This window comes from Telopea speciosissima, chromosome 5, assembly GCF_018873765.1.
Source record: "Telopea speciosissima isolate NSW1024214 ecotype Mountain lineage chromosome 5, Tspe_v1, whole genome shotgun sequence".
Taxonomy (NCBI): domain Eukaryota; kingdom Viridiplantae; phylum Streptophyta; class Magnoliopsida; order Proteales; family Proteaceae; genus Telopea; species Telopea speciosissima.
In genome coordinates, this window is record NC_057920.1 from 22976082 (window position 1) to 22999801 (window position 23720).

At 39.2% G+C, this 23720-nt stretch overlaps 1 protein-coding gene across 2 annotated transcripts in view; it reads left to right on the forward strand.

Annotated features, from left to right (window-relative positions):
- Positions 1-948: 948 nt before the first annotated feature.
- The window catches only part of LOC122660960 (L-ascorbate oxidase homolog), a 43113-nt gene continuing 20341 nt past the window's right edge, over positions 949-23720 (forward strand). Inside the window, exons 1-8 of one of the 2 annotated variants that reach the window (XM_043856226.1) lie at positions 949-1153; positions 1288-1397; positions 3003-3273; positions 4120-4222; positions 19801-20146; positions 20272-20637; positions 20756-20834; positions 21235-21447. In XM_043856226.1, the coding sequence (XP_043712161.1) occupies positions 1001-1153; positions 1288-1397; positions 3003-3273; positions 4120-4222; positions 19801-20146; positions 20272-20637; positions 20756-20834; positions 21235-21447 (1641 nt within the window). In that variant the 5' untranslated portion in view covers positions 949-1000. Of the gene's footprint in view, positions 1154-1287; positions 1398-3002; positions 3274-4119; positions 4223-19800; positions 20147-20271; positions 20638-20755; positions 20835-21234; positions 21471-23720 lie in introns of those variants that run through there. The other variant, XM_043856225.1, reaches the window with a different exon arrangement.

Sequence of the window (23720 nt, forward strand, 5' to 3'; positions counted from 1 at the left end):
GTATCTATATCCGCAGTGCTTTGCTGATACCGATCCAAATTGATCGGTCCTATCAGTCTGGATCAACTCTGTTTTTATAAAATTTAAGAATTGATATCGGCCTCCACTGATACCAATACAAATCGGCTGAATCGATCGATCCAATCATATTACGGTCGGGAGTGCAGATTGCGCTTAAACACATGGGGGGTGGATGAAAATTTGAATCAGCTCTATTTTCATAAAAATTTAAGGATTGGTATCGGTCTCCATTGATACCGATACGAATTGATTGAATCGACTGATCCAATACCGATTCCTTAAATCATGACTGGGGTGCAGCGCCCAGACTAGACACATGGGGTGGGTGAAATGAACACTCCCCCTACCTGAATGGCGGAAATCACGTCCCCCTGTGTTCGGGCACAATTTGCGCTACGACACAGATAACAGCGACCCTAATTTCATCAAGTGGGGCTTGACTAGAGCCTAGAAATCACGCCCCCATGTGTCTGGCACAGCGCTACGGCGCAGATAACATCGACCCTAATCTTATCAAGTGGGCCTTGACTGGAGCCTGGAAGGATCCGGGAGCCAGCATGGAACCTCAGGACGCATGTGAGAGACACGGTTTTGTTGGTCCAAAGGTGAAGAGAAGTGGGTGGACCCTACCACCGCTTCACGTACACGGTACACATGATACAATTGAACAGAGTTCAACCGACACCAAATTTTCTCATTTTTCTTTTGTTTTACAGCTCTACAGTTCACACTGCTTTCCTTCAACAACATCTATAGTCTGTACCGCACTATAAATGTTTCTCTCTCATCATTCACTCGCCACACTCACAAGCAGTAGAGGTTTCACAGTTGTACACCTTCCTGAGTCCTGCGGCCCCCATCTCCCATTCCTTTTAAAATTTTTCTCTCTACTCTACAAAACTTAAATAGAGCAGAAACAAAATCCTCTTCTAGTGCTTTACCCATATTCTCTTTGGATCTGCATTGCTTTTTGCAGAAAATGTCTCATAATTTAGGGGATGGTGCAAAGCGCGCTATCGTTTCCTTCTTCGCCGTCTATTTACTCGCTGTTGTTAGTGCCGAAGATCCTTACAGGTTCTTCACCTGGAACGTTACTTATGGCGACATTTATCCTCTAGGTGTTCGCCAACAGGTTAGTCCCTATTTTCTTTCAATTCCAGTCAAGATCTGTTCTTAATCTCTCTCTCTCTCTCCCTCGCTTTCTCTCTGTGCGGTTGCCGTGGTTGATAAATATGTTGTGGCTTCGCAATCGCAATCGCAATGCAGGGGATACTCATCAACGGCCAATTTCCTGGTCCGGATATCTACTCCGTCACAAATGACAATCTCATCATAAACGTCTACAACAGCCTTCCTGAGCCCTTCCTCATCTCTTGGTCAGTGAAACTGTCTCTCTCTCTCTTACTTTTGCTTGATTTGATTATTAGTATTGGATTAAGGATTAAAGATTAAAGATTAAAGATTAAGATCCTTTTACGCGGAATTCTGACAAAAGAATGAGTGGACGGAACGAATACAACTTTTTCAACAACTGTTCGTCACTTTCCATGTTACCTGTCGTAATCTCCTAACCCAGACTTTGATCGATCATGTGCTAATTAGGGATAAGTTCTTTGTTTTTCTGTTTTTTCTTTCTTTTTGGGTAGCAGAAAGGAAATTCTGGTTTACCTTTTGTTTTTTTTTCATCTTTTTCCCGCTAAAATTTGAGTGATGTTAGATCCATAGCATCGGCTTTTAGTGGACTTTTACTTTTTGTATTTTCGTTGGAAGTGTATGTTACTTTTACTAAAACAGAACCCTACAATAAATATACGTGGCCCCCACCAGAAAACGAAAAGTATACGTAATAGTATATTACTTTGACGTCACTAGGATGGTATAGGTCTATTCCCGGTTAGTCTGAACTCTGAACTTTATAGGCTTTCTTTCTTGTTCCGATTTTTCAAATAAAGTCACATGCTTTAAGGGCATGTTTTTTGCATGATACACTGTAGCATGTATGTAAAAGTGTAAAGCCACATCATCTAAAAATTTTGGTCCATTTTTATTCTGTACTTTTTCTCTGAGAGGAAGGTTCCCGGGAGTTGAGTAAATTCCAGGCACATGGCTGGAGGAAAGAAATGTTGGTTTTCTCCAAATTTAATCCTATTGTAATCTTGGTTCTGATACTATTTTTTAGAAATTTGGGTAAAATTCAATCGTTAAAGTTAACCATTAAAAAGAGGATATCTAAGTATTTATAACTCACCCACATTCCCATTTATATCTGATATGGGATTGTTTTTCCGTCCATCACGTGAAATCCTAACAAAACTTATCATTGAGACACAAAAGAGGGTAAGATGACCATTGCATTTCTTGAATGATGATAATGACTGCCTGTTGATGCCTTTGCGTTTTTTCATTGGTCATGTGTGTGCGTAGGGGTCACGCTATTTATAAAGAACTTTTTCTTATCAAACAAGTTTGAGAAAATTGATGTCGGCGGGTATTTATGATGGAATAAAGCATCATCAGTTGTTCACGGGTCCAGTACTTTCCTAATTTATTTGTTTTCTCAAGTGAACTACCATTAAAATAACTTTAATAAATCTGAGTGAACTTTGCGGTGGGTCCTCCGCTGGGTTTTGATCTCTGTAAAGATCAAAGAATAATGATAATACGTTACCATCAGTGTACAGGGAGTAGGGAGTAGGGAGCAGGGAGCAGGGTTTTAGTAATCGATCCGGATCGGATAGATTTACGCTTATTTTCTTTGATATGAATTGGCCGATCCGATACCAAATCCTCAAACTACTAGGCAAGCCACAGTCTGGCACAAACAAGCAATTTACTTTCCCTTTAGAATAAATAACAATTGCGAGAGTAGCATTATTAGGGAAGAGATGGTACTAAAATTAAATTTGAATTGTGATGTTCCAAACTTTATTTTGTTTATCTGATTGTGATTTTTGGGTTTGTAACGGGTGAAAATTTAATAGGAACGGAGTTTTGCAGAGGAGGAATTCATGGCAAGACGGTGTCTACGGAACCAACTGTCCCATCCCTCCGGGAAAGAACTTCACATACGTGTTGCAGGTGAAGGACCAGATTGGCAGCTTCTTCTACTACCCCCCTCTCGCCTTCCACAAGGCTGCCGGTGGCTTTGGTGGTATTCGAATCCTCAGCCGTCCCCTAATTCCGGTACCCTTCCCTACTCCCGCCGGCGATTACACCGTCCTCATTGGTGATTGGTTCAAGGCTAACCACACGGTAATTAATTCAACTTATCACCACCACTCTTTTAACTTTTACTTCAAACTGTTAGTTCTTAATCACAAAACGACAGGAGAGAGAAACATTTTTTTTATCTTAAAAATTATCCCGTGATGGATACGGTGGAATGAAGCATTTCATTTCCCTCCAATAAAAAATTTAAAGCAAAAAAAAACCAAAAGCGGTGTGGGAGAGGAAGGATGGGAGAAAATAGGATCACGTGCTTCTGTCGGTGGACTGGTGACCTTCCAAATGGAATGGTTGGTTTTGGACTTTATATCAATTAGTTATCTGTTATGTAAAACAGCTGGATCTTTTGACTTGATCACTATATAATCGAGTCCGTCCAAGAGGAATTAAAAGTGGCCCACTTGCGTGCTTTGGCACGAGTCTTGTCACACAGTATCCAGCTCATTTGCACTATTCTGTATCCACGTGGTATGTTTCTGGCCATTAAATCAGTACGGGCCCTGGACCCTGTAACATCTGATAACCCACCCCAAAGCCCCAAACACACTACAGTCCAAGTTCCACAGGATGGTGGAGTTCGTAGCAAAATTTAACAAAAAAAAACAAAAAGGATGATGGGCCCAGCTATCAGTAACCCCCACGTCACGTCACGTCACATGAATGGAAAGCGGGCCGGGTCACCCGGCTTATCTCCTCAACCCGATTACGTGAACTTTAATGTGTTCATTGCCTGAAATTCCAATGAACTTGTTGAATCACGATCACCTTATTTACTCTGCTCATCAGAACTTTATTGGTTAAGAATGATATATTGATAATAATTGTGACAAACATGGATGGTTAATATAAAGATGGTGATGACTTGTGTTTCAGATCCTGAAGACCATCCTGGATAATGGTCATAGGATACCCTTTCCTGATGGAATCCTCATCAATGGTCGTGGACCCAATGGTGTATCTTTCACGGTGGAGCAAGGTACCGCTGAATCTCTTTATATGACCTTGCATTATTGTTTTCCATGTTTATAAGGCCTTGAAACAGTCTAATTGGACTTGGGTGGGTTGAAATTGGCATTCCTGACCCGTCCAACTCAGCCTGACACAACTTTTTACTTAGGCTATGTAAGAAATGAGGCCAAGTTTGTTTGGTTAGAGAAGGAAATTAAAGATAGGACGGAGTTTTTCTTAAGCCTAGGTGAAAGAAGGGGGAATTTCATATACAACGGCTATCATTGCATTTGGATGGGCATTTGGATGGGCACCTAAGAGGCTAGGAACAATAAAAGGCATTTCAGACCTCAACATATGAGGGGGTAATAATGATAACCTTAGATTTGTAGGTACACCCATCACTACTGCGCATGGAGGAAAACTGTCACCAAAAAGAAAATAGATTAAAAAAGCATCAGAAAAAGAAAAGTTAAAAAGTGATTTTTTATTTTAAAATAAATTTATTTTTTTTTAATGTTTATTAATGAACAAATAACAAAAAATACAATTTAGAGAAAGTTTTTCTTCATCATAGGTGAAAAGAAACCTATCACTGTGATCTAATAGTAACCCCCCCATTTGACGAATCTTTGAAGTGCCATTGGCATTGGTCCCGGAGTTGCATCAAAGCGTCAGATCCATGGACAATGAAGACAAACTTGGCCTATAAGAGAGTATGTAAACTATATTCCTATGCACTGAGTTTCCCTTCACCCAAGATGAATAGAGAATCTCTTAATCAGCCCCTTTTTTGGCCATCAGATGGGACTCTAGGAACACTGAAGGGCATTTCAAACCTTTACATCATAGGGGCAAAGTAATTATGACCCCGATGAGGTCCTGGTTAGGTCTTGGCAACAGAATCAGAATCCTTTTTAGATAGGATCGTAGGAAGTGAGAACAGTAAAACTGATACCATTTTATGCACTGTTTGTTCCTTATGATCAGCAACTAAACACCTTTTGGAACAAATATGTGAATATCTTAAAAATTACAGGAACAATGAAAAGATAATAGGGAGATGACCAAGGATTTTCACCTAGACCTTTGTTAGAATATCATCAACCCCAAAACAAGGAATCTTACCAAGCAACTCTATATCTCACAATTATGTAGGCAAAGTCAAGACTTTATTCAAATTTTTTTCTTCCATTAGCTTATAGGTAGCCACATGTCCTTATATAGAGTGGCTAGGAGGATTCTAGACCCTTATGGGGACTGCCTCCTAGACTTCTAACAAATTAATGAACTTCACATTTTCAAGATCTTTTACAACTAACAAGTGTGAGAGTGTAAGGCATTAATCAACCAACATAGGTGAAGGTTGTATGTAAATTAATTAGAGAGTTTCAGTTGTATTTTGTAATATTCTTGGAGTTTACTTGAAGAAGCAACCAAAGCAAGAACAAGCTACTAAGGTAAGTGTGTTTAAGTATGCGTGTATAATTAGTGCATGTTTAGTGTTATTTGCATACTCTCTTCATAAGCTTACACATCTATAGTCTCTTGATATTTTCTGGAAAAAGTGTATTGTAAAAACCATGCGCTTATTTGTGTTTCAAACTCTCTATATTTGCCTATTAGCCTTAGAGTGAAGGCGTTAACGCAAGATTTCGAGAACTGATTTTAGGTACCAGAAGCATAGCCATAGTAGGACTTAGGTACCTTCAGTGGACTAGTGACAGAAAATCATTCAGAGACAACAGAATGTATGAGTTAATGGATCGGAGAGTATAGTGACAATTTTAATCAAATTTGGCATATAGATAAAAAAAAATCTGAAAATAGCTTGTCTTATATTAGTAGTAGTATAAATTCAGAGTGCGATTTAGTTCATACGTGGGTATGAAAATTAGATAAAAATAAAAAAATTAGCCAAAATAATTTAGAATCTAAATTAGATGTTATGGATATGAAATTAGATAAATAAGATGAGTCTGTTAAAAAATTAGGTACTATAGTTAATATAGACTTATAAGATGAAACGGAAAAATCAGTTAAATGATGTAATTTCTGCCTTAAAGGATATGTCCATAAACAGTCATAGAAATAGACTATATTATAGTAATGATTATGATGAACTATTGGCCCTTCAGACAGAAGAGTTATTGACCTTTCAAACATAAAGGTTCAATAAAGTTGAATATGACAATATTGTTGAGTTAATTGAACATTGGAGATATATGTACAAAAATCATGAATTATCTATGGATGATCGAAATGTCTTGAACAAAAAGATCCAAGACACTTACTTACCAAATGAAGATATCTTGAATTATATTGGTCGTAATATTGAAGAATTTTTTGATGACTCTGCAAATAGCAAATTTGAAGAAGACGAGGAAACCACATAGACCTTCTTTGACAAACAATCAGAAGAAGAAATTGAAGTGGTTCAAATCTCCAGTGACGATGCTTCCAACCAGGAAGACATCAATAATGATGAATCCAGGCAGGATAGTCATCTAGAAAAAATATTGGTAGGAGAAGATTGACCATCAACCTCCACAGCCCCCTAATTCTAAGGAAGAAGAAGAAAAGCCTATAGGCAGCCCATTGTACAACATGGTACTTAGTTAGACCTTAAGAATGTTTCATTTAAAGACTATAAACGAACAATTGATAATTGGGCACAGCCATTATCTGTCATAATCACCAATTATAAAAATAGTGGGTCTAAAAAAATATTTTTAGATTATATTGCAGCAACACTGCAGGGCGATATGTTGCAATGACTTAAAGGTTGGGAATAGTCTGAAGCAGTTAAATAGCAGAAAGCTTCTTAATTTACTTGTATATTTTAAAATCTTAGAAGGTATACTTCAAAATTTTACAGAAATTCTTAAAGAATAATTCATTGGAGAAGCCGGTGATGACATTCTTCAAAAAGATACAAATTACATTCTTTCAAAATTGGAATTATGTAATATTTTCCAATTTGAAGAGTTTTCTAAACTTTTCCAAGAATATCACAACATACAACTGAAACTCTCTAATTTACATACAATACTCACCTACGCTCTTACAGAATACTCTTACGCTCTAATACTATTCTACACAATATAAGGACTTTGAACAGAGAGAGAAAGAGAGAGAGAGAGAGAGAGAGAGAGAGAGAGAGAGGGAGAAGAAGAAAGAGTTGTATTACTATGAGAGAAAGAACTATTATAATAGCATAAGACTAACAAGAAGAACTTACGAAGACATACAAACTTACATAGATTATAAACTTACAAGAAACTCTCTTACATAGAGAGGTTTTATAAACAAAATAAGAGAAGAAAAGAGGGAGAAGTGGAGCACTATGTTGGTCCATTGGCAGTAGTGGTAAGGTGTTGTCATTGTTGGCAACCAAGTGCAACCAAGTGCAAACAAATTAGGAGATGCTTTTTGTTGGAAGTGTTCAGGGGCATTTTAGTCCTCTTACATCTCTCAGGGGCAAAATGGTAATTTGGCACAGCTAATAAGCAAGTGACAGTACTTATTGTGATGATGGTAGTGTGTTGGCAAGTATTTTTGTGCTTATTCCTCCTTATTTTGAGGAGAGAGAGAGTGGAGAGAAAATTAAGGTGGGCCCCACACTCTGTGGATCCCACAAAGAGTGTCTAACATGGCTGAGGTGGTAGACAATTGGTCAGACAGTGATAAGGTTGAGGTGATGTGGCCTGGTAATGGTGAAGACAAAAGGAATTTCAAAATGGAGTATTTGCTACACTTTGGAAAAGTATAGCATAAAAGTCTCCCATACTTAGCCAAAATTTGGCTAAGTTTTTCAAATGAGCATTCGGTTGGTATTTCTTTGTCTCAGGGGTTTCATTTACAATTCATTAAGAATTTGGTCTACAGGGACATACATAGTTGAAGCAAAAGACTTATTTATAAATGACATAAAGTTGAAAAGGGGTTATGTGCATTTTTTGAGAGTTTGGAATGCTAAGGGCATTGATTCATATTTAAGGATTTGAATCTCTAAAGATTCCGTTTCAAAGGATTCTATTGGGTGCAAAAGTTGGCACATCATGTGTGACTCTTCCCTTTTTTAAAGTCACAAAGCTGAGCATTAAATGAAGGCTTTAATGCCTTTTTGGAGATCCTATATAATGAAATCTCATTGGTTCTTGGATAAAGTTAAGAGATTTGAATTAAACCACCCTCTAGGAATCCGAAACGTGGCATCACCTTTTTCAAGCTTGACTTTTTGTGAAGCTTTAAAAGCTTGGAATGCGTTCAACATGCGCTCTTGAGATTCTGATCTTTAATCATCCATTGGCTCATGTCTCAGTGAAAGTGACAAGTCTGATGACCCATCTGATACCACCTCTACGGCCATTAATACACCTCATTGTCTTACTCCAATCTGACGATCTACATTTAATATAATCTGTGCACCTCCATGGTCCCTTGATTCCATGCTTAGCCTGAGCTTGGTACACGTGCATAAAAGATTACCAAAGTGGACTAAGCCACTTGAAGTACTCCACCAATGCTCTTGGAAGGCTAAACTTTGCAAAATTGATGCATAAACGCCATCAATCTGACTTCCAAGTGATGAAAAGCATCAAACCCCAACCAAAATCTCCAGTAAAATCATGTTCAAGCTTCTTCAACTCCTCACCTAAGCTTTCTCAAAGTTCTCTCACCTTTTGCCCTAATTTTTGAGTCTTTTCTTCAAGTTCTTTTGATGCAGGGACGAAGAGGGTATTTTGCTGAGAATTTTGATAGGTGGTTCACCCAAAACGGACATCGGACAACCAAGATATGGAGCTTCAAAGATCGGCCAATGATAAAATTCCATTTGGAATCTTTTATGCACGTGTACCAAGCTCTGGCTAAGCATGGAATCAAGGGACCATGGAGGTGCACAGATTATATTAAATGTAGACCGTCAGATTGGAGTAAGACAATGAGGTGCATTGATGGCCGTAGAGATGGTGTCAGATGGGTCATCAGACTTGTCACTTTCATTGAGACATGAGTCAATGGATGATTAAAGATCAGAATCTCAAGAGCGCATGTTGAACGCATTCCAAGCTTTTAAAGCTTCACAAAAAGTCAAGCTTGAAAAAGGTGATGCCACGTTTCGGATTCCTAGAGGGTGGTTCAATTCAAATCTCTTAACTTTATCCAAGAACCAATGAGATTTCATTATATAAGATCTCCAAAAAGGCATTAAATCCTTCATTTAATGCTCAGTTTTGTGATTTTCAAAAAGGGAAGAGTGACACATGATGTGCCAACTTTTGCACCCAATAGAATCCTTTGAAACGGAATCTTTAGAGATTCAAATCCTTCAATATGAATCGTTGCCCCTAGCATTCCAAACTCTCAAAAAATGCACATAACCCTTTTTCAACTTTATGTCATTTATAAATAAGTCCTTTGTTTCAACTATGCATATCCCTGTAGACCAAATTTTTAATGAATTGCAAATGAAACTCCTGAGACAAAGAAACACCAACCGAATGCTCATTTGGAAAACTTAGCCAAATTTTATCTAAGTATGGGAGACTTTTATGCTATACTTTTCCAAAGTGTAGCAAATACTCCATTTTGAAATTCCTTTTGTCTACACCATTACCACGCCACATCACCTCAACCTTATTACTGTCTGACCACTTGGCTACTACCTCAGCCATTTTAGACACTCTTTGTGGGATCCACAGAGTGTGGGGCCCACCTTAATTTTCTCTCCCCTCCTCTCTCCTCAAAATAAAGAGGAATAAGCACAAAAACACTTGCCAACACACTACCATCATCACAATGAGTATTGTCACTTGCTTATTAGTTGCGCCAAATTACCATTTTGCCCCTGAGAGATCTAAGAGGACTAAAATGCCCCTGAACACTTCCAACAAAAAGCATCTCCTAATTTGTTTGCACTTGGTTGCCAACAATGACAACACCTTACCACTACTGCCAATAGACCAACAATCTCCCCTTTTGGAATTGTTGGCAACAACCACAAGTGCAGTCTCTCTCCCCCTTTGACAACAAATACAAAGGGTAACGGAACTCCCCCTTCATGAGAGCTCTCCTTGCATAGACTCAACCACAGGAGTGCCCACCGCATCTTCCTATCCTATGGAGAGTTAGTGTTCTATGCACACACTTCCTCCCCCTGCACCAATACCACCTAAGGTGGCCTATAAGTAACCACCCCAAGCTTGTCTCGAAGCCTCTCAAAGTTGTCTTTTGGGAGTGGCTTGGTGAAGATGTCGGCTACTTGGTCAGTTGTAGATACAAATTCTAATCTCACTGCATTCGATGTGACATTTTCTTTCAAGAAATGATATCTAATATCAATATGCTTGGTTCTTGAATGCTGCACAGGGTTCTTGGAAATGTTGATGGCACTCATATTGTCACACATAATATTCACAGGTCCATCACTCAAAAGACTGAAATCTGCCTTTGCATCCACAATACTTGTGTACAACTAGCCGCTGTTGCAATATACTCGGCCTCAGCTGTAGAAAGCGAAACAGATTCCTACTTTTTACTATGCCATGCCACCAAACTTTTCCCCAAAAAAAAATGCACCACCACTAGTGCTTTTTCTGTCATCTATACTCCCAACCCAATATGCATCTGAAAATGCTGTAAGAGAGAATTTCTCAGTTTTTGGGTACCACAACCCATATTCCATTGTGCCTTTAATGTACCTGAAAATCCTCTTAACTGCCAATAGATGTGTCTCCTTGGGATTGGACTGAAACCTTGCAACCAAACAATCTTATTGCATTATATCAGGTCGTGATGCTGTCAGATACAATAAACTCCAAATCATTGACCTGTATTTTGTTTGATCCACTGAAGCTGACTCATCATTTAAACTCAGCTTACAACCAACCACCATGGGGGTACTTACTGGTTTGCTATCCTCCATCATAAATTTTCTTAACATCTCCTTGACATACTTTGTTTGGGAGATGAAGATGACATTCTTCTTTTGATATACCTGCAAACCCAAAAAGTAAGATAATTCCCCCAGCATGGATATTTCAAACTCCTTCATCTTCTCTGCAAACTGTTGACATAGCTTATCACACTGACCCCCGAAGATGATGTCATCCACATATACCACAACCACCAACTGGCCGCTGTCCTCTGTCATCACATACAAGTTACTGTCAACCTTGCCTTTCCTCAGTCCCAATTGATGCAGATATGTGTCTAACCTAGAGTACCATGCCCTTGGAGCCTGTTTCAAACTATAGAGTGCCTTCTTCAATTTACACACCTTGTTTGGGTCATCTCCAAGTTGGAATCCATCTGGTTGCTCAATATAAACTTCTTCTTCAAGATTGCCATTCAGAAGTGCTGACTTGACATCCATTTGATATACTTTGAAGCCCTTGTACACTGCCAATGCCAAAAACATCCTGATTGACTCCATCCTTGCAACTGGTGCAAATGTTTCATCAAAGTCTATCCCTTCAACCTGGGCATAGCCTTTGCAAACCAATTTGGCTTTGTTTCTCACAACCACTCTGTCTTCATTCAACTTGTTTCTGAAGACCCATTTTGTGCCTATCACATTTTTTTCAGCTGGCCTAGGAATCAACTCCCATATGTTGTTCTTTTCAATTTGGTCCAGCTCTTCATGCATGGCTTTTACCCAATGTTCATCTCTCCAAGCTTCTTGAACATTTTTGGGTTCTACCTGTGATAGCAAAGAAAAAGCTGTAGTTTTTGCTTCTCTTCTAGTTTTCATTTCTTCATCAATATCTCCAATGATTTGGTGTGAGGGATGTATTTTTAGCCATTTGTTGTCTTTAGGTCTACCATCCTTGTGAACTTCTGCTTCTGTTTCTTGAATTTCTGAGTCTGTGTCATCTTTCTTTTCTGCCTCTGCCTCAATTGTTCCATCAACATCAATGGGCTCTTCAAAATCTGGTTCTAACTGTACTGACTTTGAGTTGGTAGAGTCTCATCTACTTTCACATCTGAACTCTCAATCACTTTGCACAGTCTTTTGTTGTAACACCTGTATGCCTTACTTTTTGAAGAGTAACCCAAGAAAATTTCTTCATCTGCCCTATCATCAAATTTTCCTAGGTTGTCATCCTTCCTTTTGATGTAACACTTGGAACCGAATACTCTAAAATACTTAACTGTAGCTTTTCTCCCAACCCACAGTTCATATGGAGTTTTGTTCTCATGAGGTCTCAAAGAACATCTGTTTTGAATATAAACAGAGGTGAACACTGCTTCTTTCCAAAATTTTCTTGCAACATTGTTCTCAACTAGCAGAGACCTTGCCATTTCTTGAACTGTTTTGTTCTTCCTCTCTACTACCCCATTTTGTTGAGGGGTTTTGGTTGCAGAATGTTGGATTCTGATTCTATTCTCATTGCAAAAGGCAGAAAATAAATTCCAGGTAAACTCTTTACCTTGATTTGACCTTAAGCATTTAATAGTCTTTCCAGTTTCATTCTCAACCCTCTTCTTGAACACTTTAAAAGCATCCAGAGCCTCGGTCTTATCCTTGAGAAATGTAACCCATGTCATCCTTAGGTACTCATCAATGAACAAAATGAAGTATCTCTCACCTCCAGTACCTTGGATTCTCATAGGATCACATAAATCTGTGTGAATTAAGTCTAAAGGTTTGCTTGAATGGTGCTCCTTGGGCTTGTAGGTTGCCCTGGTTTGCTTACCTTTTTTACATGAACTACACACATGATTTTTAGGAATTTTAATCCTTGGTAGGTCTCTAACTGCTTCTGTTTTGCTGATTTTAGCCAAATTCTTGAAATTTAGATGCCTAAGTCTTCGATGCCATAACCAATGTTCATCTTCTTGGTTCAATAAGCAACTGCTTTCAAATCCTTTATTAAGCACATACAAGTTCCCAGATGTTCTTGTACCTCTTGCCATTGTCTTTCCACTAGTTGCCTTCTTGATTACAAAACCCTCCTTTGTGAATATCACCTCATTTCCATCATCACAAATTTGACTCACACTAAGAAGGTTGTGTTTGAGTCTACTCACATACAAAACATTGTCTGACTTGATTTTGCTTTGATTTAAGTTGACTGGACCCTTTCCTTCAATTTTTGCACCATCATTATTGCCAAATCTCACTGAGCCACTATCAACTTGTTCAAGACTTAGGAATCTTGCTTTGTCACCTATCATATATGAGGAACATCCACTATCCAAGATCCAAGGAGATGACTTACTGTGAGCTTTAAAAGCTGTCTGTACTACTAGAGATTTGTTATTATCTCTCCTCCTTTTTTCAACCCAAATAGCTTTTTCGGCCACACTAATAGGCTTTGGCTTTGGTTTCCCTCCTTTCTTCTTACCATCAATTTTTCTTCTTTGTTGTTGCTCTTGTTGGGGAAATCTTGTAAACCTTCTATTTGCTTGCATTTGAGAAGGAAGCAATGTGTTGCAATTTCTAGCAATATGACCCAACCTATAGCATCTGTAGCACTCAACAGGTTCCTGTGCTAGTGGTGCAAACTTGTTTCTACTAGTAATTGTCATGGGCTTAATTAGTCTTCTACAATTTGCCATCCTATGACCAAAGTTGTTGTAACCATAACAATAACCATAGAAGTAGTTCTGTCTCTGCCAAGTATTACCTGAATGTCCCATGTACCTCTGGTAATTAACTTTAGTGTAACCATCACTGTCAGTCTTCTTCTTAGCAGTCTTCTCAGATCATAAACTCTTCTGTTTTTCCTTCACAAACCTCACAGGGTGGTTTGCAGTTCCCTGTCCTTTTGTTTTAACAACACCAGATATGTTGCCTTTCTCATTTCCAAGTCCAGTCTTGTTTTGTAGGGGTCTTTGGTAACTTAAGATTTCATCCAAGACATTATCTTCAACACTGTCAGTGGAATGATCCTCCACTTGAATGCTAACTTCCTTTCCCTTAGAACTCAACACTGAAGCTGGTGGAGATGAAGTAGCAGTTGTAAGATAATCCATCTTGCAAGTCTTTTCAAATTCAGCTTTTAGATATAATAATTGGTCCTCCAATATAGCACACGCCTCAACTTTTGAAGTGAGATTAAGACTCATGTCATCATTTGTCTTGACTAGTTCTTCAACAGTAGACTTCAACTGGGTGATCTCTTCTTATGATTCCGCAAGGTTACTTTGCAAATTCTTGTTTTTCTTTATTTCCTTTTTAAGTTCTGTTAAAGCATGAAATAGTTCAGCCTCAAGGTCACATTGACCTTCAAATTCCTCTTCTTCATCAGATTTTTCATAACTCTTGTGAGAGGTGTTGCTTCCATAGGCCATAAACAATGTTTCATATCTCTCATCTTCAAATTCTTCTTCATTTGATTCTTCCTCAGAAGTGCTATTGTCTTTCTTTGTCATCAAACTCTTTTTCTTATTGGAAACATACTTCTTCTTTCCCTTCTTTGGCTCACTTTCTTCTTCATCATCAGAGAGGTTGATTTTGCCTTTCTTAGGGCATTTTGAAGCAAAATGTCCTATACCACCGCAATTGAAACATTTCAAGGGAAGCTTTCCCTTGTACTTACCATGTCCCTTCTTCAACCTCTTAGCAAGGTAGGCAATCAACTCATCATTTGAGTCTTCAGAATCACTTCCTTCAATTATTTTCAAACTCTTCATCTTGCTTATAGTCTTGAAAGCTGCTTCTTTACTTGTGGTCTTGGGCTTAACCATCCTCATCTCATAGGTTGTCGAATTTGCATGCAAGTCATTCAAACTCAACTGATTTAGATTCCTTGATTCCTCAATGGCCGACACCTTGGCATTGTATACTTTAAGTACAGATCGAAGGATTTTCTTTACTACAACTGCATCTGTAATCTGCTCACCTAGGCCTCTGATGGAGTTGACAATTTCATTTACCCTGTTCATAAATACATCAATTGTCTCTTCTTCAGTCATCTTTAGACCTTTAAATTGAGCCCTGTAGTGTTGTAGCTTTGCTTCTTTAATCCTTTCATCACCTTCATATATACTCTGTAACTTGTCCCATATTTCCTTAGATGTAGCACAACCTACAACCCTTGCAAACTCATTCGTAGATAGAGAACTATGGAGAGCATTCAGTGCCTTGGCATCATTTTCCAACTTCTTCATTTCAAACTCAACAACAATGTCTGTAGTAGGTGGAGTATAGCCATTCTTCACTGCTAGCCACACACCATAGCCAAGAGACTTTAAATATGCTTCCATCTTGATTTTCCAGAAGTTGTAACTAGTGCCATCAAAGTACGAAATCCTACTACCATGTCCACTGTGACTGTCATGTAAAGCCATACTGCCAATCTTTGTGTCAAACACCCAAAGCAGTAAAGCTTAACTCCCTGGGGAACCTGCTGCTCTGATACCACTTAATGTTCCCAGGCTAACACTGAGAGGGGGGGTGAATCAGTGTTCAATAAAAATCTTCCCAAAATTGTCTTGACAAACCACACACAACTGTTCCTATAATCACCACCGGCCGGAGCACTCCGTAATTACCGGCTACAATTCGCATACACCCCCAACCTCCAACCGAAAGTGGTCTGGCCTAGGAACATCACACTATACTAGTGGAACACTAAAGAAATAGTGAAAGACAAAATGGAAGATGAGAAATAGAAGTATAATTAGTAAGCGGATAGGCAACCAAGGAGTTCTAAGTGTAAGAACGAATACCTTTCCGAAGAGCAATAAGGAGATCATCAGTAGAAGAACCTCCAGGCAAAGAGTTAGATTGGGGTAGTTGAGGGATGGCAAGACTTAGCAATGGAGTCTTATGGCCGAACTTGTAAACCTGTGAAGGCACCATTGGGGGTTTAGGGTTAGAGTCCTTAAGAGAGAATGAGCTGATGAATAAGGGAAACTAGAGGAAATAAGATCCAAATCATAAATAGACGCGCGCCAAAGTAGGGTGTGTTCTCAAAGAAGGTAGCATCAGCATTGATAAATTGTTAACGAGTAACAGGATCAAAACACCTGTAGCCTTGTTGGGTGCAAGAGTAACCAAGAACGACACACTTGGTAGCACGAGGAGACAGTTTATCAAGCCCATGACAAAGAGTATGAACGAAAAACATTGATAGCTAAAAATGAAAGTGATAAACTAAACAAGGGACTAGTAAGAAAAACGACAGGAGACAAAGTTTGATTATGGAGAACAGATGACGGCATCTGATTAATCAAATAACATGTAGTCAAAGTAACGCCTCCCCAATAAATCTTGGGAAGCATATGGAACATGAAAGACCTAACAATGTCTAACATTGTTAGAGAAAAAGGATGAAATCTCACGCTGGATAAGCTCAAGAGCATTATCAGTGAACAAAATTTTCAAGTAAACACCAAACTGAACTTTTGTTTCATTATAAAATTGTTTGAAAACAAACACAAATTCAAAATGATCTTTTAAACGATACAACCATGTCATGTGACTGTGATCGTCAACAAAGGTAACGGGGAAAAAAAAAACCCAGACTGACTCTTGACCCTACATAGACCCCAAATATCAGAATGAAATAAAGAAAATAAAGATCGACTCCTAGACTCACTACGTGAAGGAAAAACAGTACAGTGATAGTTGCCAAGCTCACAAGTTTCACACTAAAGACGGGAAATAGACTTACAAATATGGACCATATGTTGGGGCTTGGAAAACGAAAGGTGCCCCAGCTGTTAATGTCAATGTCAAGGAGAAGAGGGAACAAATGTCGCCATAGATGAGGAAGGAACGTCAAAGTAATATAGTCCCTCTCATGCCCTCCACCAATCGTCATCTTTGTCTTGAGATCCTAAAAAACACAATGAAAAGGATAAAATATAATGGAGTAGTTGAGATGTTTGGACAACTAACAGACAAGAGATCATGAGGAAATTTAGGGACATGAAGTACAGTAGGTAATGAGAGAGAGGAAGTCAAAGGAACAGAACCATGACCAGTGACATTACTAAAGGATCCATCAACAAATGCAACTTGGGATGGAGTAGACTGTTGAAATGAAGAAAATAGATTGGACTTACTAGTCATGTGTGAAGATGAGCCTGAGTCAATGACCTAGGGAGTTGAAGGCAAAGAGGTGAGACAAGTAGGTATACTTGATTGAGCCAAAGTAGTAGTAGAAGTGGAAGAAGATGTCTCAAGCTGTTGAACCCGTATGAGGAGTTGGTTAAAAACGAGTGTGAGAGGAGACAACACTCCCACATAAAGAATTCAGATTAGTGTCATTAGAGGGCACTATGTCAGCAACACTCCCATCAGGTACTGTAGTATTAGCAAACTATGGTGGTGTCCAGTGGGGCCTGACATGCTTAAGCCAACATCTATCAATAATATGATTAGGGCAACCACAATGAGTACAGTGTCGAACAACCTGATCATAATTTGGACTGCCACGACTTCCCCCTAAACCACAGCCGCAACTAGGAAAACCAGTACCATGTTCTCGACCATCATTACTAGTAATAAAAGCGGAATTATCCTTAAGAGAAGGGGTGGAATCATGTTTCAATAGAGATGGGGACACAATCTGCTGAATCCTGCAGTAGGCCCCATTCATAGAAAGAATCTTCTCACCAAATAATATTTGATTCTTGACAGGCTAAAGATAAAAGTAAAATCCAGACAGAAACTTAGCTACAAGAAACTCAGCACGTTGAGATTAAGAACTTTAATGTCAGTGGAGAGAGGCTGGTAGACATTGAGTTCCTCCCACATGCCTTTAAGTGTACTATAGTAGTCACCAACAAAATTTCCATTTTGCTTGAAGGAGAAGATTTTTTTCATACAAGTCATTTATCCTTGACATATTTTTGTCTTGAGAAAAACTTTCTTTGAGTTCATCCCGGACTCCGTTGGCTGTCTTATAAAACATGATATTGGCAGCCAACAGAATAAGATAGGATTCTTAGATTGCCAATCTATGTACTCAGCAACAGTGGTAGCAGTTGGAGTCCTAGTCCAATAATCCATCTTACATTCTGCTGTGATATAGACTTCTACAGTCTGTGAGAGAAGATAATTAGAAGCATCCTATAACTTGATAAAAGTGATTTGGACATTGGCATTGTCCATAGGAGGCTTGGATTCAGCCATAATGATTAAATAAAGTAATGAACAACCAATATCTCACCAAAATTCCACAGAGAAAAGCCAGAGGCTGTCAAATATAACGTTGTTGAATCTTCCATGGAGAACAGATGAAGAGCCAGCAATTAACAATACATATATCACCTCTGAACCTTCCAAAGAGAGGCAACAACGCCCTAAAATATCAGTCAAAGTAGATTACCAGATGAGAGATAGAGAATCATGAAACTTACTGAGAGATATCCAAATAAATTTTAGGGCAACTCTGAACCTTCCAAAGAGAGGCAACAACGCCCTAAAATATCAGTCAAAGTAGACCTAGGGTTTCCTGATATCATGAAAACACTAACTCCATTGACATCTGATTCCCTATTCCACCTGAAGCTGCGGTACCCTGTTTTTTTATTCTCATATCAAGGTCGATGGACCTATCCAGAGGGGTAAATCTACTTTGATTCTCTATTCCACCTGAAGCAGCAGTAGCATGGATCAGCTTCATATCGCAACCTACTCCACCGACTTAAGATAAATCCCCCTCTAATACCTAAAACACCCCTTACAGAAATTAAGTTTAACTCAATGTATAAACACACCAAACATGGTAACTTAACAAGGAAACTGACCTACTACTGAATTAAAACTTCACTACTTTGGATACTAGTTACAACTAACTAGTTAATGCTTTCTTTTTCAACTCATATGCATTGATACTCTTGACCCATCTTGACAGGAATTAACTGAAACTTGGGCTACAATATTTAGGACTGGAGTGTCTGGCCTGAACCAACTGACTTAGTTTAGGCCTGGTTTCTCCCTTCTTGCCATGGTAGTATGGTACTGTTTGGAGTAGAATTTATCTGTATTAGACCCTCCATCCGTGGATTAAAGAAAACTTTTACCTTTTCTTCTCATTCATTGGATTAAGTTTTTCTTCACCCATTTGTGATTTGACCCTTCGATTGGACTCGATGAAGATTGAATGTCATCATTAACTCCTACCCCCTATTGTATGGGGGGCGAAAATACTCTCCCCTAATCCAATCAAAGATTTAGATCCCATGGTTTAAGAGATTCTTTATTCACAATGGTGAAAAGAAACTAGGTCCGATCTTGCGAGAAACATCCAATTTTAGTTACTCAGAGAACCCACTTACCCAGCTAACATCTTGCAATAAACATCCAATTTTGGGTAATGAGAGTTCCCACTTACCCAGCTTATCTGTTAGGTGGCTAAGGCCATATTGCCATCCTGGTACAATTGTGTATTGGATCATGGTTGTACCAAACTTGTTACCATTGCCAACGTTTGTGAAGGTGATGAGGATTCCTGCAGAATCCAGAATGGATGCTAAACATGGTCAGGATCGTACAATTCTATCAACCTGTTCCATTTCACTCCTATTAAGGTCATTTAAGCAATTAAGCCTGCAACAGAGAGCAAAGATATCGCTCACCAACTGGTCTAATGTAAATTTGACAGAGTACTGAACATAGTGGTCACGCATTCTGTTGTGCAGGAAAAACGTACAGGTTCAGGATTTCAAACGTGGGGTTGGAAAGTTCACTCAACTTCCGGATCCAGGGCCACAATTTGAAGCTGGTTGAAGTCGAGGGAACACACACTCTGCAGACCACCTTCTCCTCCCTGGACGTCCATGTCGGACAGTCCTACTCTGTTCTTGTGACAGCTGATCAGCCTGCTCAAGACTACTACATTGCTGTCTCTACGCGTTTCACCACTAAGATCCTCACTGGCACTGCCATTCTCCGGTACAGCAATTCTGCTGGTCCTGTGAAGGGCCCACCCCCAGGTGGACCTACCACCCAAATCGACTGGTCCCTCAACCAAGCTCGCTCTATCAGGTATAGTAATAAGCCATCTCATTGACTTTTGGAAAACTGGAATAATCAATTGGCCTCATACAATTTTGCTGTGCCATCTCGATTGTTGGCTTAATCAATAATCAATATCTTTTTATGAATCTCAGGACTAATCTCACAGCAAGTGGGCCAAGGCCAAACCCTCAAGGCTCATACCACTATGGCCTAATCAACACTACACGAACCATCATTCTTGCCAACTCCGCAGGTACTGTCAATGGGAAACAGAAATATGCAGTCAACAGTGTGTCCTTTATCCCTGCTGACACTCCCCTAAAGCTTGCTGATCACTTCAAGATTGGAGGCGTATTTCGCCTTGGTAGCATCTCCGATAAACCATACGGCGGTGGAATGTACCAAGATACATCGGTTATGGCTGCTGATTTCCGAGCATACATTGAAATTGTGTTCCAGAACAAGGAGAACATCGTCCAAAGCTGGCACCTTGATGGTTACTCTTTCTTCGTTGTTGGGTACGTAATTAAGGACCCTGATGAGGAGCATTAGTGTACTTTTGATTAGATATCACACTACTTAGGCATTGCTCATTACTCAGTTTTCCTCTTGGTTTGTGTAATATTTGTGTTACAGAATGGATGGAGGGCAGTGGACACCAGCTAGTAGGCTGCAGTACAATCTCAGGGATGCAATTGCACGCTGCACCATCCAGGTAAGGATAAGTTGGCTTATTTAGACAAGAATTGAACCAAACATAAACAGAGACTGATAAACCTTGGTCCTATATATTCAGCAAAAATGAAACTCATTAGCTTATTTTAGTATAAAGAAGAAACATGTTTGGTTAATAAGTTATTGAATAATCTTTAAGGGAAAAAGAACTCTGTCCCGGAGTGTGGCCTATGCCAGCACTCTGATGAGTCTATCTCTCTCCTCCCCAAATGAAAAGACACCTCTGCCCCCTTGTTTTGAGGAGGAGAGAGCTAGACACATGGGAATGTCCCCTACGCCAGTACTCCCGGACAGAAAACTACTTCCCAATCTTTAATTTTCAAAGCATAACATATATGAAGTAATATGGATTAAACCTTCAATGCCTGATGTAATTGCAGGTTTATCCCAGTTCATGGACTGCTATTTATGTTGCACTTGATAATGTGGGAATGTGGAACTTGAGGTCCGAGTTCTGGGCACGACAGTACCTTGGGCAACAATTTTATCTGCGTGTCTACTCACCTGTAGAGTCTATTAGGGACGAGTACCCTATCCCAAGGAATGCACTTCTCTGCGGCAGGGCCAGTGGACGACGCACACGACCACTCTGATCCAGGGATATGTACTTGGTAGGGATAAACACTTTCTTAGCTAAGTTAAACACTCTCACGTGGAGATGGAGAGAATCACCCACCATTAGAAGTGTAAATGACCCCAACTTGAGGTCACATTCTTTTTTTTTTCTGCCATAACATTATTATATCACATCCTTTGTGATTATTATTTAAAATATTCATTATTGGAGGAACCTGTTTCTGCTGTTTTTGTTTTGGGAATAAATTTTCTCAAAATCAGATGATTTGTAATGTTGTAATTTAGTTTAAGGGAAAAAGATTGTCTCAATATCAGTTTAATGTACGCAGCCTTATCCCCGCTTTGTGTAGAGACTGTTTCCTAACTCGAACCATGACCATTTGGTCACAATGGAGCAACCTAACAGTTGCGCCAAGGTCTGCTGGCAAAACCTTTGTAAGATTACTTATTGAGCTTGTGTACTAGCAATCACAATTCATCAAGAAAAAAATTAGAAGTTCTTTCTATCAGGTCACATTGTTGAAAAAAAAAAAAAAGCATATGGTCAATTCATGGGGTGGGTTAGAGTAATTATCAAGGTTTTAGGAAGTGAAATGGGTGCCAATGTGCTGTTGCCAAGAATTTCCATTATATGTCTTTCAACACCTTCTCATATCCATCGGGAATATCAGTTTCGACTTTGGACTAAAACCACTCAAGCTATCTTGGGGAGTTCTCCATCAGATCCCATTGACTCCTTCGGTGGCTCTTCGCTCGAGCTTGAAGACATCAGACGACTGATTTGAAGACGATGTAGCATCACCACAGCCTAAAGATTTATCAAACGATACCAATCCAAAAGGAACGACACGGTTAGGAACCATCGCTCTGTGGTGATTGTAAACTGAGACTTCCTGCCAAATCCAACCTCTCGTTCAACTCGATCTGGCTGAAAGCAAAGAAGCAATCATTTGTATCTGGATTGCTCCAACGTGTCATGTTGTAGATTCCATCCGGATTCGCTCAAATACTGCTCTCTTGATCACACTGTTGAACAAGCAGTCATCGGCCAGGATCCTCTCTCGTATTGCAGGGTGTACGGTATACTTCCTGCAGCACAGCAGAGGCCACATGGCACACTGGCAGTATAGCAGATGTGCAAGTGCACACCCGATAGTACAGCAGATGATTTTTATTTGTCATCGACCCAGCTTGAGTGCCTCGAGAACTGTTGACTCATCCTCTCTGTCTCTCTCTCTCTAATTATTGTAATCTTAACAGAACTATGAAGCAAAGCATCGTGTGGGTATAGGGTATAACAAAGCATTCCAACCATTAGAAGGGGGAGAACAATTACCTTAAGCACTATAAGTGCAGTTGCCTCCTAGGGAACTACCCTAACACTCTCACAAGACAAGTGTTGAATATATGTGTGTTCATCAAACCTTATTAAAGCTTGTTTTAAAAACATTTGCATTCTCATTTTGTGTGATATGTTGTCTCAAAGTTGCACCTTAAGGTGTCTACAACTAGGGACAATGTTGGACGTATTGTTCATAGGGTTGAACTATTGTAGATTTTTTGGAATGTTTCTCAGAATGTTCAAGTGATAATTCAGTTGTGTATTTCTTAAAATGCTTCTCAGAATGCTCACGTGGCAATTCCTTTGCACGGCACTGAGGGAGAAAAAAATGTTGAGAAAACTCTTTCAATGTACATCTCATGAGTCAACACGTAACCTCCGTGCTCTAATACCATGTTTGTTACCGTTTAACCTAAAAGCTCAAACTATTAAGGAAGGGCAATGTCAATATGTACATCAATAATCACCGTTAGTTGTTTATGCAACAAGGGTCTCTGATAGTTATTTTTGTCCTCATACCAGAGAGGTCCCTATCATTATCAGGCTTGTAAAACGATACGATTTCGGTAATATGGTACGGTTTCGATACGGTACCAAAAATAGGTACCCAATACCGATACCGTACCATACCATTTAAGAACCCTATTTTCAATACCGCAAATATACCACTATGGTTCGGCTACGGTACGGTATGAAAATGGTATATGTACGGTACAAAAATGGTATAAATTTGATTTTTATAAACGGTATGTATATGAAAACGGTATATATATGGTACAAAAAATGGTATGCATATGGTACAAAAATGGTACGATTTCATTTTTACATGTTTACACCCCAAAACGGTACGATTTTGGTATATACCGACGTTATGACCATAAAAACTGTTACCGTACCATACTGTGGTCAATACCGTTTGACCATACCATACCGTACCATTTTTGCAAC